The following is a 17,549-nucleotide window of genomic DNA, read 5'->3' on the forward strand; positions in this document are numbered from 1 at the left end:
CAAGGTCTCATTGTTGCTATGACGAAACTCATCGGAGCTTACTTTAGGGAAAAATGATCCTATCACTGGGAAAGATTTAAATTATGATGATAACGTTTATCAAATTTCACTATGTCAACTATTCCTTATCCATCTATTTTAAATGATCTATGTATTCCGCGAATAACTTACTCATACACTAACGAAAACACTTTAGAATTATAAGTCAGCCAATTAGCCGCAATGTAGGACTAGGCTCATATATGCATGAGTTCAAGTTGCCATATCTCATTAGCACAACATGATGAGCACCAAATTTATAGAAGTAGTCACTTCAATGGTAGTAATGTATAAAAGAAAGATCGTGTATAAGGATACAATATGGGAAAAAAATTAGTCGGTAGAAAGAAAGAAATAAAACAATTTTAATCTCATGGTTTAAGGGCAGACAAAGAGTGTATACACCTACACCATTCTGATCGATTCTGAGCCACGTCACACAAAGTTCACAAACATTGATTACGACAGACATGCGGACCCCAACCAAGTAGTCTGTATCTACCAACATAATTCAGACTAGAAGTTAGTGACTTCAAGCACTGATATCATGTTTTGGTTGGACTGCCCCTTATTTTCTTCCAACCGTCTCCAACACAAGTCAGCATCGCGCGTCGTGGTAATCAGTGTTCAGGCATACGTAATACGTGGACCAACCATCTCAGTCGATTAAAATTTACAACCTCATCAACTGATTTACCATTATTCCCTAATACCCCTGCGTCTAACCTCACTATTACTTATCCGATGATCCCAGAAGATGCTAGCAATATTTCTAAGACATTTGTGAAGAATACTTAAATGTTAGAATAGATCTCATCATGATTTGGCACACGTCATCATTTCGAGTTCAATTAATGAATTGTCCAATACTTCATTACCATATGTTTTAAGCTTCACAATTTTTTATTAGGTACCATTTGGCTAATTATCAGAAATTCAAAAATCCTTACTTTTCATTAGTATAGGTTTGTGGAGATGATTAAGTTTTCGATTGAGATCATGAACCGATTGATTTTTAAACCACTATTAAAAACGTGGAAGCACTAGACGGCCGATTCGTCCTATTTTGAGTCTCTTCAGCAGTGTGCATCCACAATATCACTCACGGGATTCGAACCCAAGGCCTTCAGTTTCGTGCACTTATTTAATATGAAACTTTTCTCATTCTATTCAAACCAAACTCATTTAAAAAAAATAATAATATTCTGTTTTCTTTATTTTATAAATCTTTTTAGATAACCGTAGCTGATATTAAAGATTGTTCAATGCCATGTTATACACCATATTATACATTTGATTCATCATATAATTTTACAACATTTTGGCTTGGTATATGGTCAACATTATGTGCTATTTCAACAATGATTACAATATTCACATTCATTACAGATTCATATCGTTTTCAATATCCTGAATTACCATTAATTTATTTATCGGCATGTTATTTTATGATATCTATGGGTTATTTAATTCGTGTATTTATGGGACATCAAGCTATAGCTTGTGATAGTTTACCATATGAATATGAAAATATACAATCTACTATGAATAGTAATAATAATAATAATAATAATTGGTTTGATTACAATCCATCTAATGTAACACTTTTACCAAATACATTAACAACAATCACCAAGGCAACATTAACAACGGTAACAATGAAAACAACAAATCAATTAATACGTTCAAAAATTTTACGATATGCATTAACTGGTAGAGTTAGTTGTGCAGTTGTATTTTTATTAATTTATTTTTTTAGTATGGCAGCTTCAATTTGGTGGGTTATATTAGCACTTACATGGTTACTTGCTGCAGGTTTAAAATGGGGCAGTGAAGCAATATCAAAATATTCTCAGGTAAAAGAAAACAGTACTTTAACAGTGTATTTTATTCTTTATAATGTTTAATTATGAAGAAAATACTGGTATATATTCACTTGGTATTGTCTACTTGTAAATTCTCATTGTAATCTAGGACTGTAATTGATCAGTCTCTTGTTAGTAAATGTGCATATTGTGCGGACTGCCCCGATATTTCCTGAAGTCACAAGCTTTATAAGTAAAGATGGATAGTGGCTAGTAGTGGAATATAGGTTAACGCGCATTTCGTCCTATTTGGGACTCGTCAGCTGGATGTATCTGCATCATGGAGTTGATGGTCACTCTTGAACACGGACTCAGTATCGTTCGCTGTAAACGCCATCATTTCAATGTGAACATCGACTCTGGAATGCAGATACATCCAGCCGACGAGTCTCAAATAGGACGAAGCGTGATTCCTGGATTTCACTGCTAGCCATTATACAACTTTGCTTATGAATACCGATATATATATATATATATATATATATATATATATATATATTGGTTCATGGCTATGAGAACTCAGTAGGTCACTGGATAACTCGTTAATCGTTGGAGTGAAGGGTAGTTTACTAGAGTCTTAGTGTGAATATCAATATTAAAATCCAGGTACATTTAACTGACGAATTCAAAATAAGACGAAATACGTGTCCTGAACTCCAGTGTTAGTCGTATGCCACATATAGTTTATATATTTAATTGCTATTCAAGTAGATTATTTCAAGCAGACTATTTCCTCCTCCTCCTCCTCCTCACCCTCTTCCTCTTAAGAATGTATTTTCATTATGAACAACCACCAACCATCTGACAGCAAATTATGGAGTTTTCAAAGTATTATAGAGTATAATAATAGTCTTTCTTAAGAATATAGGAAAATGCAAAGAAGTTTAAGCTAAACTCATTGTATCACAATAACAACTAAAAGGAATGTTCCTTTTGATTATTAAGGTTAATTAGTGAAACTTTTTTTCTGAGTGTCAAATTCAAGATTTCAGGAAATGTGATAAATGTCCTTGAATATATAGTCCAATTGCTTTACAATGTCCAATATGCTTACTTTTGTAGTGAACAGAACACGGGTGGGGACAATCGAATGTATTTAACACAAAATGACAGGACTTGTTAATAAAATCTAACAATCATAAAGTAAATGCTTAATTTGCAAAATGTCCGCAAATTGTCTCAAAATGACTCAGACTTCATTGTTATTGCATTTTCATACAAATTGCATCTTGTTTCCATTCTTTACTGTTCGATTCTCTTGTCTCTCTGCTACCAGACCTTCTGTTCACGACTAACATCATCTACTACTTATGTCAATATAAGTAGTACACACCACATTATCATTTTTCATTCATTTATTGAGTAAAACCTATATGTCAGAGTACAACTTTCACTGAAGATTACATTTTAAACTATAAATTTCATCTGTAAAGTTGAGCTGTGCTACAGTAACCTATTCACAAAAGATATATGTAAATATCTATAGATGATCATATTGAAATCTTCAATGGAAACTGTTCTTACATATATCCATTAATAACCCACTAAATAAGTGGAAAAAAAATGTTTAAACAAGCTAGACATTAAAATTTTTATTGAATATTAGAAAAAAGATGGTTATTTTCTGTTGGAGACGTTAGATTCCCAGAACTCACTTGAAAAAGGTCCTAATTTTGTAATTTTATTTAGAAAATTTGAATTTCTTTGTTTTCGCACCAAAGGCGCTCTTGTCACCTTCATGTCGTATTTCCAACTGGGAAATATCTGAAATGCTATCGGTCCGTTAAGTCTTTTAGTATGCCATTTGGTAACTCTCCCCAAGGACGGTTTTGTACTGTATATGTACGTTTTGAATTGTGTTTACTGTTATCGCTCGTTTCTATCTGTTTGTAGAATATACTTCCCATTCCATGCTTGGACTTCTACCTCTCGTTAGCGGGGCTGGGACGTATCAATAGCTAACTTACTGGTCTTTGGCCACCGAGTCTTATTTCTCGTTCGCCGATTGAGTGAACTCCTGATAGCATCAACTGTAGGATTTTCACATTGATTATGCTATTTAATAATATTTCCTCTATATCTTAGTAAAAATCGGTAAGACTATAATTTATGAACAAACTAATCAGATATAAGTTAGCAAGTCTCGGATTTTAGAGCGAAATTCATGATAATAACCTTAAATCTAATTCCTTACCTTAATCATCAATTATAAATCATAATTCTAATCCATAACACTAGTTTATAATCCTTATTCGGTCGTAGTTATTAGATGGATACTCTGAAAGTCATTCTAATATCACTTAGATTTCGTCCATAAATTTATAATCTCATCAAGAAATCTTACAAAATTACCAAATACTATTTCTCCTTTTTTTTTGGTTCTTTTTTTAAATTTAGGTTTTTCATTTTATTGCATGGTCATTACCAGCAAGTCAAACAGCATTAGCATTATTATTATCTATTGTAGAAGGTGATCCAATTAGTGGTTTATGTACAATACAATCAAATAAATCAATCACTTATATATTATTTATATTTGCACCATTATTAATTTATTTAATTATTGGTATTATATTAATGATAATTGGATTTATTGCATTATTTCATATACGTGGTACGATTAAATTACAAAGACCCCGTCTCATAGAAACACAAAAATTAGATAAATTAATTCTTCGTATTGGTATATTTGGTATGTTATATACTATACCAAATTTAATTATTTTATTCTCTATTGGTTATGAATTACGTCATACCTATTTATGGCAATTAGGTATTGCATGTCATTGTCATTATGATATTGGTCAATATTATCAAATTAATAATAATCAAGAAGGAGAAAAAGAATTAGAACCAATTTTACCAATAGCATTACCAGTATGGAATTCACCAAAACCAGAATATATTATAATTATGTTAAAACATTTTATGAATTTAATGATTGGTATCATATCCGGATTTTGGATATGGTCTAATAAAACAATTCAATCATGGAAACAATTTTGTTTACATAAATTATGTTTATTTCAATTGAATAAATATAAAAGTAATAGTAATGGTTTATTAATTAATCCAATTCATCATCATATAGATTATGATAGATTACATAAAAAATATATAAAACAATCAATATATATTCCATCAATTAAATCAATACAATCGATGACACATAATAAATCAATACATCAATCAATAAATCAATATCCTATATTTATTGATAATAATGAACATTGTAATACAATTGTAATGACTACTAATAGTAGTATTACTATTACTACTACGAATACTACTGCTACTACTACTACTACTACTACTACTACTACTAATACATTGAGGCAACATAATATTACATCTTATGATTTAATGAATAATGGAATATTATCAAATATAAATTCATTAGTTACATTAAGTACACCATCTACACCATTTTCTACACATCCATATGATATACCGAATCATCATGATATAAATTATAAATCATCATTGAATGCATATTATTCTATAGATGGTAGTACAATATCACAACAATATGGTGATGTAAATTCTTATCATACTAATAATAGTTTTAGTAATAGTAATAGTAATAATAGTAATAATAATAGTAATATTGACAATAAATGTATGATAACGAATACAAAAAGTTATGTAACACAATTATCTGGTTATTCAATGAATCCTAGTTTTTCTACATTAAGTAGTAGTTTGAATAGTCCACACAAATCTTCAGTATCTCATTTAAATAATAATAATAATAATTTAAATCATGGTAATAATAATAATTCCATGAGTACGGGAATTTCAAGTAGTGGAATTAGTAGTTCACATATAAATGATGGTTTAACAAGAACTGCATCAATACTTATTGGATCTGAATTAAATTCTAAATCGATATCACCTAAATTTATTGATTATTATTTTAATGGTGAACAAAGAAATCGTGAATTGATTGGATCACAATTAACAACAACAACAACAACTGCAACAATAACGACAACAACAACAACTACTACTGCTACAACTGTACTCTCAATGATCAAGTATGATCGTAATATGGATGAGAATAATTTAAGACGAAATAATCATTCTGTTTTTGTTAATAATCAATTTGTATCGAATATGATGAATGAAAATCATAAGAAGTAAGCTAATGTTAAGTTTATTCTATGGTTGTTTTTAGTAGTCCAATTCAATAAATACAAAATTTTATATAAAGTTTATTATTATCGAATGAAACTGGTTAGTTATTATGATAATCTCACTGGTTGAGATCATGGGTCAATTGAAGCTAGACCACCATGGAAGACCTGGAAGCACTGAACGGCCGTTTCCTCCTAGTATGGGACTCCTCATCAGTGCGCATCCACGATTCCGCCAGGCACTTAACGAACTAGACCACTGAGCTGGCATCCAACAATGTTAATGTCTAACTTCAACCAATCCACGAAGTTGCGCCCATACTAGGACGGAACGGCCGTCCAGTACTTCGAGGTTTTCCATAGTGATCTAGCTTCAATTAACTCATGATCTCAACCAGTGAAATTTCTAAAAATCTTCACAAAACCCATTCTGATAATTATGATAATCATTTATTAACTATATGCCTATTAGTAACTAATTTTATCGAATGAATTCCGATATTTTATCGAGAAGCTTTAACTAATAAAATTCAATCATGTTGGTTATGAGGCAATTACTGGGGAAAAAATATTGAAAGCTGATTGCTCAACTGGTGTAAACTGATTGTCGTTATGAATGTAGACCATTGAATATTGAATCAATAGTTTAAATGTTAAATACTCGTCAGGAAATCTAAACATTATGAATTTGATCCTTAGTGAAGTAATGGATACATACTAGGGCAAAATAACCATACCAAGGCTTACTGGCTTTCACTAACTAATATCAGTTGGTGATCTGAACTCTAAAGCTTACTACTCGCTACAAACCACTTACATTATCAGTGTTATTATACAAGGATAAAACAACTTTAGAGTTGTATAATTTCAGGTCTGCAGTTAATATGAAGTGCGAACAAATTACATTTTTTTTCTTCCCACATACATGTTACTTGTAGGATATGATTTTATTAATATGTAAGATTTTAAGTATGGATTGTATGCAGTTCTATAAACTTGAACCAAACTAATTTTCTAATGAACCATTCGTAAATAGAGTTTAATATCAATAACGATAGCAACTTGTTATTAATTCGTAATAGTGCTAGTGTCTAACATCAACAAATCCACTAAATTGCGCGACCATCTTTCATTGTACTGAGGTAGATACCTGTTTCTACCTGACATGGATTAGCTCCACTGGTCACGGCTTCTCACTAGAACTCCAAGAATTCCCTCACGAAGCTAGTCACTAGTGAGCACAAATAATTAACTTACGCTTCGTGGATTGGTCGATGTTAGACATTAACACAATTGGATGCTAGCTCAGTGGTTCAGTAGGATAGGCGTTCACGCGCGAGACCGAAGGCCCTGGGTTCGAGTCCCGCGAGCGGGGTCGTGGATGCGCACTGTTGAGTAGTCCCACAATAGAACGAAACGGCCATCCAGTGCTCCCAGGTTTCCAACGGTAGTCTAACATCAATCTGTTCGTGATCTCAATCGAAAACTTGGTGATCTCCACAACCCCTATACTAATAATTCGTAATAGTTATCAATTCTATGTATATTTAGTATCTAGATGACATTAAAAATTCATGGAGCTCGATTTTTCTTATTGACTTATCTACTGAGTCCACAAAAGTCACCAATATGCTCAGCAGTTATGAATAACAATAGAATTTAACTTTCTTAATCAACTATCACTGACTACATTTTAACAATGTTAGATATATGAGTACAAATTGTGGAAAAAGATCACTCTATTAGCATTTCTTTTTTCAGTGTACAGTAATCATGAAGGATTAATGTTTAAAAAAATACCAAATTAAATTAATTTATCAGAAGGGGGTTTTGTGGAGATTTTGGTAATTTTATAGTTGAATTCATAAGTCATTTGAAGCTAGACCACCATCAAAAACCTGGAAGCACTGAACGACCGTCTCGTCCTAGTATGGGACTCCTCAGCAGTGCACACACGATCCGGCCCCGCGAGATTCGAACCCAAAACCTGTAAATCTCATATGCGAACACTTAACCTCTAGACTACTGAGCCGGCATTCAACAGTGTTAATGCTTAACTTCAAATTAATTTATTCACTAGGTACTTGGATATAAGCCACAATTCGAGTGTAAGGACTAATGATACTACCATTCGATTGCTCAAACCATGATAGAAAGATTGGGATTCGACTCTAGGACTTAATAGTTACAATAACTACTAATTAGCCGCTTTTTTTCACATTTTACTAATCCCTGTAGCTAAAAATAAGTTGAGGATTTTATCTTCCTCTTCAAAAAAATAATTCACTTGAATATAATCATAGCTAAGCTCAACAGAATTTTGTTAGTAAAGATCTGTTCATTTTTAATTAAAATGCAAAGATACTATAAATTATGAAAATATAAAGTGAATTTACATTACAGACAGTACAGACGACTATGCTGAAGATCAAATTCAAGACTAATATTCCCATAACTAGGTGTAAACAGCTAAGATGTCCCATACTAAAACGAAACAATTATTCAATAGACAGATAATTCTCACTTAAACAATGAAAACATGAAGTTCAGCGAAGGGATCTATTTTCAACGAATTTATTATCAAGCTCTACAATCGTATATATATATGAAAACGTTTTGTTAAAGTACTAGTTCCGTGAAGAAATGTGAACAAGGAATAACCAAGATGATGTAATAGAAAGATTACAATACCAGATTACTTAATATGAGTAATAATAATAGACTTAGTAGGTTAGTAATGAATTATAACGTGAATGTAATAAGATGATTAAAATGTTTTTGTTGTGATAATTGTATGTAATTAAAGGTAATAGAGGTGCAAAATAAATGAAGTAATATCATGAGCCACTATGAGAAGGAATCTGGTTGTTCCGTTCCAAAGAAAAAATCTTTATATAGGTTCGAAATTTAAAGGTGATCGAACATCTGTTGTAATCAGAAATTGTTTAACGACAGCGATAAAAAAACATTTAATGCGGCAAAACTGCGAACAACGTTCACTAGTAAGAACTTGTTTTCTGTGTCCATAAAAGATAAGTTTCCCTGTCTGGTCGCCTCCATATGCATCTACCAGTTCACCTGCTCTTGTGAAGTAAGGTATATTGGCCGAAGCCTGCGCTCGCCTTCAAATCGAATACTGGAACATGTCCTAGTTTGGTTCTACTAGGTTGAGAGGAAAGCAGTTAGGAGTTCTATACTTGAACATCCAATCGACTGTAATCACTCTGCAGATCCACAGTTGAATTTTAAGGTTGTATATGCGATTCGTTCAAATCCATCTAGATTTCTTCGTATCTAACTCCTAAAAATACCCGAAGCTCTTACCATCCATGAGCTCAAACCAGAACGGTGCGTACAAAAGAAGTACGTCCTGTAGTTATCGCTACCCTGGCCTTATTCTATTATTATTATCATTATTACTACTGCATTTATCCCTTTACTTATGTTTCATATTCCCATTACTTTATTCATAACTGCTCATGATATCAAGTCATTTATTTTGCGCCTCTGTTACCCTTAATTACATACAATTATTACAACAAAAACATTTTAATCACTTTACTACATTCACGTTATAATGCATTACAAACTTATTAAGTCTATTGTTATTATTCATATTACACACTCTAGTATTATAGTCTTTCTATGACACCACCTTGGTTATTCCTTGTTCACATTTCCTCACGGAACTAGTACTTTAACCAAAAATTATATTCAGAGAGGGGTTTTGTGAACATTATAGTAATTTAATAGTTGAATTCATGATTCATTCTAATCTATACCACCATGGGAAACCTGAGAGCACTGGACGGCCGTTTCGCCCTACTGTGAAACTCCTCAGTAGTGCGCATTCACGATTCCACCCATGAGATTCGGACCCAGGATCTATCGATCTCGCACGCGAACGCTTACATACGATTGTACAGCTTGAAAAGAGATCCTTTCGCTGAGCTTCATGTTTTTTAATCATTTTAATATTCGTTATGGATGATGAGGGCTGTTAGTACGTAATTATAATTTAATCTAATATAATCTAACCATAAAATTTCTAAAAATGTATTTATTTTCAAAACTTAAGTTTCTAATTTTTCTAAATAATTATAATAGTACTAACAATTTATAAGTAGTAAAGAGCAAAATAAATCAACAAAATAAAAACAACCGGAAATTTTCATCGATTGACTTGTCTTAACAATGAGAAGTAACTGTTCCTATTATAATTTAGAATTCATTACCACTTTCTCTAAGATTGACAATTAGAAGAAGTAGAAAATTAGAAAAAAATTACTCTACAGGTGAAAGGAACAAAACCCAGATACTTAGTGTGTGTGTGTGTGTGTGAGTAGGTGGGCGTTTGTCTGTGAATATTGAACGGGAAAAAGTGTTCAGAAGGTAACATTGTAATCCTTTAATTAATGAAACGAGTTCTCTTTTTTATAATGAATTAAAAGTGAAATGATCACTTCACTAGATTATTTACTTATTAATTTGAATTGATTGATAGAGAATGCAAAAGAATTATGTTAATAGTAATACTATACTACTAATATTAAACACAAGTAAAGGAAATGGGAATTTATTTTCTAGACATCTAGACGACTAGTTTGTACGTGTGCAACTTTTTCATACGTATATATATATATATATATATATATATATATATATATATATACTATCTGACCCTTTCTGAAAAATGAACAGTAAATACTACTACTGAATAGTTGATAGCAGTAGTATTTTTGAGTGTCATTTTTAAGTGGGTTTTTGTTCTCTAAAGTGGATAGTTTAATCGTGAATGTTTCATTGTTCCTTTGAATAACATCAACAACATCAGCACATATTTCAGGTAGAAGTGAAGTGTTCGAATTTCTCCACATATGACTCACAGATTGTTCTGTCGATCTTAATCTAGATTGAATATTATTGACTTTTAACCTTTCATTGTTTACTTATTTATTTTGATTGTATCTCCCATTAATTTAATTATTAATCCTATATTTGTCAATGATTTTTCTGTTTGGTTGATAGATTGGACTGATTTTGATGTTTGTTGATTGCTTCTAAAAATTCCTTAATGCTTTTATGATTCCCTCTATTTAAAATCTCAATATTTTTCCAATCGAATGTATGTTCTTAGTTGTCCACATCTATTGATATAAGTGAGGATATGTCATGGCGTTTGCCCGCTAATTGATGTTCCTGCAATCGAAGACGTCCACTTTGTCTGATGTATTGGTTTTAACAATTGGAACAATTAATTTTGTAGATGATGTTCAATTTTTCTTCTTTTGTCATTTTGTCCTTTGATTTGCATTGGATTGATTGAAATGATTTTGTTGGTTTGTGTGCTACATCTATTCCAATTAGTTTCAATAATTTCGTTGTAAGTTCTGATATGTCCTTTACATATGGTAAGATGATCTGTCTATTGGTCTCCGTACTTGATTTTGTTTCTGACGATGAGTTGAGTTGATATCTTTTTGATAAATTTGATTAGATAGCCGTTCTTTTGAGAGATAGATACTTACTTACTTACGCCTGTTACTCCTAATGGAGTATAGGCAGCCGACCAGCATTCTCCAACCCACTCTGTCCTGAGCCTTCTTTTCTAGTTCCATCCAATTCTTGTTCATTTTTCTCATGTCTGTCTACATTTCTCGACGTAATGTGTTCTTTGGTCTTCCTCTCCTCATCCTCCTCCTCCTCCTTTGGCCTTGAGGATTCCATGTGAGGGCTTGTCCTGTGACACAGTTCGGTGCTTTCCTCAATGTGTGTCCTATCCACTTCCAGCAATTCTTCCTGATTTCTTCCTCCGCTGGAATCTGGTTTGTTCTTTCCCACAGTAGGTTGTTGCTAATAGTGTCCGGCCAACGGATCCGAAGTATTTTGCGCAGACAATTGTTAATAAACACCTGTATCTTCTGTATGATAGCTTTCGTAGTTCTCCAGGATTCTACCCCATACATTAGAACTGTCTTGACATTTGTATTAAAAATCCTGACTTCGGTGTTGGTTGAGAGTTGTTTTGAGTTCCAGATGATTCTCAGTTGTAAATATGCTGCTCTTGTTTTACCGATCCGCGCCATCACATCTGCATCAGATCCACCATCTTCATCAATGATGCTGCCCAAATATGTAACGGTTTTTAAATCTTCCAAATCTTCTCCGTCAATTGTGACTGGATTGGCGCACGCTGTGTTGTATCGGAGAATCTTGCTTTTCCCTTTGTGTATATTGAGACCTACTGCTGCTGAGGCTGCTGCCACACTGATCGTCTTCTCCTGCATTTGTTGTTGCGATTACGATAGAAGGGCCAGATCATCTGCGAAGTCTAGATCGTCTAGCTGCATCCTAGATGTCCACTGTATCCCGTGCTTCCCTTCAGATGTTGACGTCTTCATGATCCAGTCGATCACCAGGAGAAAGAGGAAGGATGAGAGTAAACAACTTTGCCTGACACTGGTCTTTAATTCGAACGAGTCTGTCAATTGTCCTCCATGCACGATTTTGCAGTTTAACCCATCATATGAACTCTGTATGATATTGACTATCTTCTGAGGTACGCCGTAGTATCGAAGAAGCTTACATAGTGTTGTTCTGACCATGCTGTCAAATGCTTTTTCGTAGTCAATGAGAGAGATAGATACACTTCTTTATTTTTCTACGCTGCAATTGCATTGCAGTTTATTCATTTTTTTGTAAAATAAAAGCGTAAATGGAAAAATCTATTCAAAAATTAACTGAATAAATTTCATGACGACAATCATGTAGTTTCAATAATTAAAAAGCTGATGAAAATGTTATATCCCACCAAGAATTATGAATAGGAACTCTTGATAAATATTTATAGAGCAATACGATGTGCATATGATGCACATTGGTCACTACTCAGTGACCAGTCAATTTTAAAGAAATCTCAGTCCTACATGTGGTCAGATGTAGCCTAAATATGTTTGACTGATAGGGAACCGAATCCGCCATGGAGCATTAGTTCGTTCCACATTACAAATACACATTGTCGCTAACTTTTGGACAGCCCGAAATCTTGATCCAGGGTTTCTCGTTTACTATCGCTTAGCACCACCTTACATTAATCTTTTGAATCATTGTACCGTTTAACTAATCCCCTTTCAATGGTGATCAATCTTAGATTGACTCGTAAATTCAACTATTAAAAATATTACTATCTCCACAAATCCCAATACTGATAATGATCATGTGCTTACTAGTGACTTGCTTCAACATGGAACTCCTGAAATTCTAGCAAGAAGGTTTGACCAGTAGAGCCCAATCTGTATTAGGTAGAGACAGTTATCCACCTCAGGCAATGGATAAAGGGTTGTGCGAAATCATGGATTGATTGAAGTTAGACATTCACACCATTGGATGCTGACTCAGTGGTCTAGAGAATAAGTGTTTGCATGTAAGTCTGAAGGTCCGAGTCTCGTGTGCAAGGTTGTGGGTGCACACTACTGAGGAGTCCTATACTAGGATGAAACGGAAGTCCAGTGCTTCCAGGTTTTTCATTGTGGTCTAGCTTTAATTGACTCATGAATTTAATTATTAAATTACTACAATCTTCACAAAACCCCTCTGTGATCATAAAAATACTTTTCTTTTAAACTTTAATTTAATCTTCTGTATATTCTTTGAAATGTATTACTGAAGACATAAGTTTTAATATGCTTCAATGAACTGCTGTTAAATTCTGTCCTAATTAATCTAATTGAGTTTATGAAGCCTCAGAAATTGTTAAATCATCTATACATAAGTTTTCAATACTGAAAGAAAAGACTGTTATGTAGATCAAATTTATGAAAGATTATTTTAGGTTGACACTATAGCAACTATTCCATTCTATTGCCTACATGATCTATTCAAAATTTGGAACAAATAAATTATTCAAATCTTTTCAGTTCTTCTAACGTTCAGTCAGTCAGCTACAACGTAGGATCAGGCACATATGTGCATCGATCCAAGTTGCCGCAGCTCATTAGCACAACAAGATGAACACCGAATTCATAGGAGTAGTTAATTCAATGGTGGTAATATATAAAAGAAATATTACATATAAGGATATAGTAAAGGAAGAAAGAATTAGTTCGTGGAAAGAAGGATATGAAGCGATTTTAATCTCATAGTTTAAGGGAAGCCATAAAGTGCATACACCTACGTGATTGCCAATTAATCACGTATTTTCTATGCATGTGTCTACTTACTCTCTGTATTTGTAACATGATTTGAAAAAATCTAGATTATGTTATAATTCAATAAGTTTTTGTATTACTGAACCCGGTCATACTGAAACCAGACGAATACTAAAACACTACTAAATGGTTATATTTTAGTAGCCTTTAATCTGACTCCTAGTTGATTGTGTATATGATTGTTATTGAAATATTCATGTCTGCTATCCTCCTAGATTATTATCGACTTAATTCGCGTTAGTGAATAAAGAAATTAAATAAGTCATATACGAGAATGAATTTCGAATACTTATATTTTATACAATCGTTGATCCAGACAAATGAGCGGAGGAGAGATGTGAAACGACACACAGTGGAGAAGGCATGTAAGTCAACTCGACTTGAGCAAGGGTTAATAGATATTTATAGTCGGATAGGAATAAGTTACAGACATGTGATGAATAGGACAAAAAGTGTACACAAACACGCTCATATAACAACAGTCAAGGTTAATAAACGAATAGTTGACAAGGTCAAAATGTGACTCAACTAGAATGGGTGAATTGGTTTGTCCGGGAGCCAGGGTAACCTATGTGTGCTTAACATAGCAACCGACACTACAATATATATATATCAGATTTTTAAAACTATAAACGTGAATTTTTTTTACTTTGCAGTGTTGAAACTGTAAGAAACTAACTAATATGTTATACCACTACAGTCAAAGAAATGATGCTAATACAGACCCAACTGAACGAATATTATTTCTAGTTAATATGATCATTAGGTAATTTATATACCTTTTAAAAACTGACTATTAGATAACAATCATTATTCCATGTTTTGATGAAGTTTAGTTCTTTAAGCTGGATGGTTTGGTCATGAAAGTTTGCGCTGAAGATGTCGTTTAGAAGAACGATGAAAGCTCCACGATCAAACCATCCAGCTCAGAGAATAAAACTCTAACAAAACCGTCCACCTGAGCTACAAATCTTCTCCACCATCTCATTATTCCATATTCTTTTTTAAAAAATCCTTTTTAAAACTTCTGTTTTAGTCACCTGTGATTGTATTTGATTTATATTACATAGACATATATTATTCTATGTTTCTTCTTTTTCCAAAAACAAAAAATGTTTTTAGCAACTTATCATTGGTACAATAAACTAATGGATATTGAACTTGATGTACAATATCTTCGTTCGAATTCGCACTGAAATCGGAAAAAGAATTTATCCAATCATTAGATAACATCATCATCTATCAATTAATCGAATTGGCTTTGAATAACGTTTATTTAATAGTATGCAGTTACATGTTACATGTCATATAAATTTACATACCAAAGATAATATGCTTGACTGAATGCCTATATTATTGAAATTGTACAATAAATGGAGGCCATAAATGTGCCTTGAATATGTATCCTTCATACTTCTTCATATATATAAGCCTATATTCATATAATTTCTTTCAGTTTAATAATTTTCATAAATGTAATTTGTAAACTACTAAACAATGATAATAATTTGTTCACATCTAATAGTAGTATTCATACTTTACATAACAATCAATTCACGTATTCAATATTTAATGTATATGACAATCTAACACGGGTTTTTTATTTGTAAATATACTTTGTTTTTTTTTTAAAGTTGCACTATTTCATATAAATAACTTCTATGTTCATGAATATCCCAGATCATAGTTGGATGTTTAGTGATTATTTTTATACTACTAATATGTTTTTCAGTAGATAAAATGTTAGACAAAATTAAACTTGAAGTCGAGTACTGAAGATTTTACTGGGATCATAAACCGATCAAGCTTAGACCTCCAGTGAAAATGTGGAAGCACTTGACGCCCGTTTTGCCCTAGTGTAGGACTTTTCAACAGTGCTCGTCCACGATCCCGCACGTGGGGCTCAAACCCAGGACTTTAGTTCTCGCTCGCGAACGCTTAACCTGTAGACCATTGAGATAGCATCCAATGACAAACATCAACCCTACACGTACCCTTTAGATATATCTACATACACAACTACACAAGCTAAGAGTCACGTATTTTATATACATAGAAATGCACATTGGGCAGCCCGTCACGATTTCAAAGTCTCAAAGAGTGAACTTTGAGCAATCCACTGATCGCCCAAGTATGCTGGTCAGGTTACACCCACTACCTAACTGTGCCACTAGGGACATTTGATTCAGATGTCGCTGCCTGAACTGAGCCATCTGTAACTAAAATCCTTTGTTAATGGATCCAAATTGCTAGTGTGTCACCATATAGTTACCAGTGCTCTGAATACCATTAATAATCAAGAAATATTACACGCTTAAATTAATTTAAATGAAAAAATACTGTGCCATACATGAGCTAATTATCAAACTGTAACGTAACCTAGATGAGGAATCATACTTTAAAATTGATCGTGAAACAAGAGGCAGAGAATTGAATAGACGGTACATAATTGAGTAGAAGTAACTGAAGAATAATCTGGTTTATAATTTATTAACACATCACGCCTACTTTATACAATGAATAACAACAATGAACTAGAATGTGTTCTGGGTGTTACCTTTCAGAAACGCCCATGAATCATTTTAAACTGATGAAGTTATTGAAGAGTAGTTCATATGAAGAGAACTAAAAAAGGGACGAATAGAGAAATATGAATATAATCGGATACCGAAACACGTAGTGAAATGAGAGAATATAATAAAAGAACCAATGACATGTTATCATAATGAAACGAATAAACCTACTATAATATTGTCTGTATAAGCAACAGACTACTGATAAATAACAAGTAGTATAATAGTAATAAACTAAATTTGGTAAACAATGCACAACCTTCATGTTAATCTTGAAATACGAAAATAAATGTAAATCTAGCATGAGATGAAATGGTATTCAAATGAAGTAAGGTATAGTATAATATTTACCAAAAGTCATCCTGTAGGTGTAATCCATAAATTTATCATTTATGTGAAATAAAGTTGCAAAAACAAAACAGATCGAAATTTGTGAAATAAGTTATATAATTGATAAAACTCATATAATTAGAGGTTATAGTTGAGTCAACAGATAAGATGTATATAAGACTAGTAAAATTTCAGGGAATGTTTCATTATTTTGAATAGGAACAAAGAAAAGACCATTGTGAATACCAAGAAACAAGTGTAAGAGCCAATTTTCGAGATGTTAAACTGCCATACTAAACTATAACTGAGTTAAAGATTTGAGTTGTTAGCAATTTCTCAAACTTACACTCTTAAATAAGTTGGTTTAAGTAAATACAATCCACTACGTTATAACTACGA

At 32.7% G+C, this 17,549-nt stretch overlaps 1 protein-coding gene across 2 annotated transcripts in view; it reads left to right on the plus strand.

Annotated features, from left to right (window-relative positions):
* The window catches only part of FZD5_1 (Frizzled-5), a gene marked incomplete at its 5' end in the record, with an annotated part of 38,338 nt that extends 22,464 nt beyond the window's left edge, over positions 1–15,874 (plus strand). Inside the window, 4 exons of one of the 2 annotated variants that reach the window (XM_051209908.1) lie at positions 1,275–1,752; positions 1,799–1,895; positions 4,302–6,043; positions 15,370–15,874. In XM_051209908.1, the coding sequence (XP_051075392.1) occupies positions 1,800–1,895; positions 4,302–6,043; positions 15,370–15,391 (1,860 nt within the window). In that variant the 3' untranslated portion in view covers positions 15,392–15,874. Of the gene's footprint in view, positions 1–1,274; positions 1,896–4,301; positions 6,044–15,369 lie in introns of both variants that reach the window. The other variant, XM_051209909.1, reaches the window with a different exon arrangement.
* Positions 15,875–17,549: the final 1,675 nt, after the last annotated feature.

This window comes from Schistosoma haematobium, chromosome 1 (assembly GCF_000699445.3).
Source record: "Schistosoma haematobium chromosome 1, whole genome shotgun sequence".
NCBI classification, from domain to species: Eukaryota; Metazoa; Platyhelminthes; class Trematoda; order Strigeidida; family Schistosomatidae; genus Schistosoma; species Schistosoma haematobium.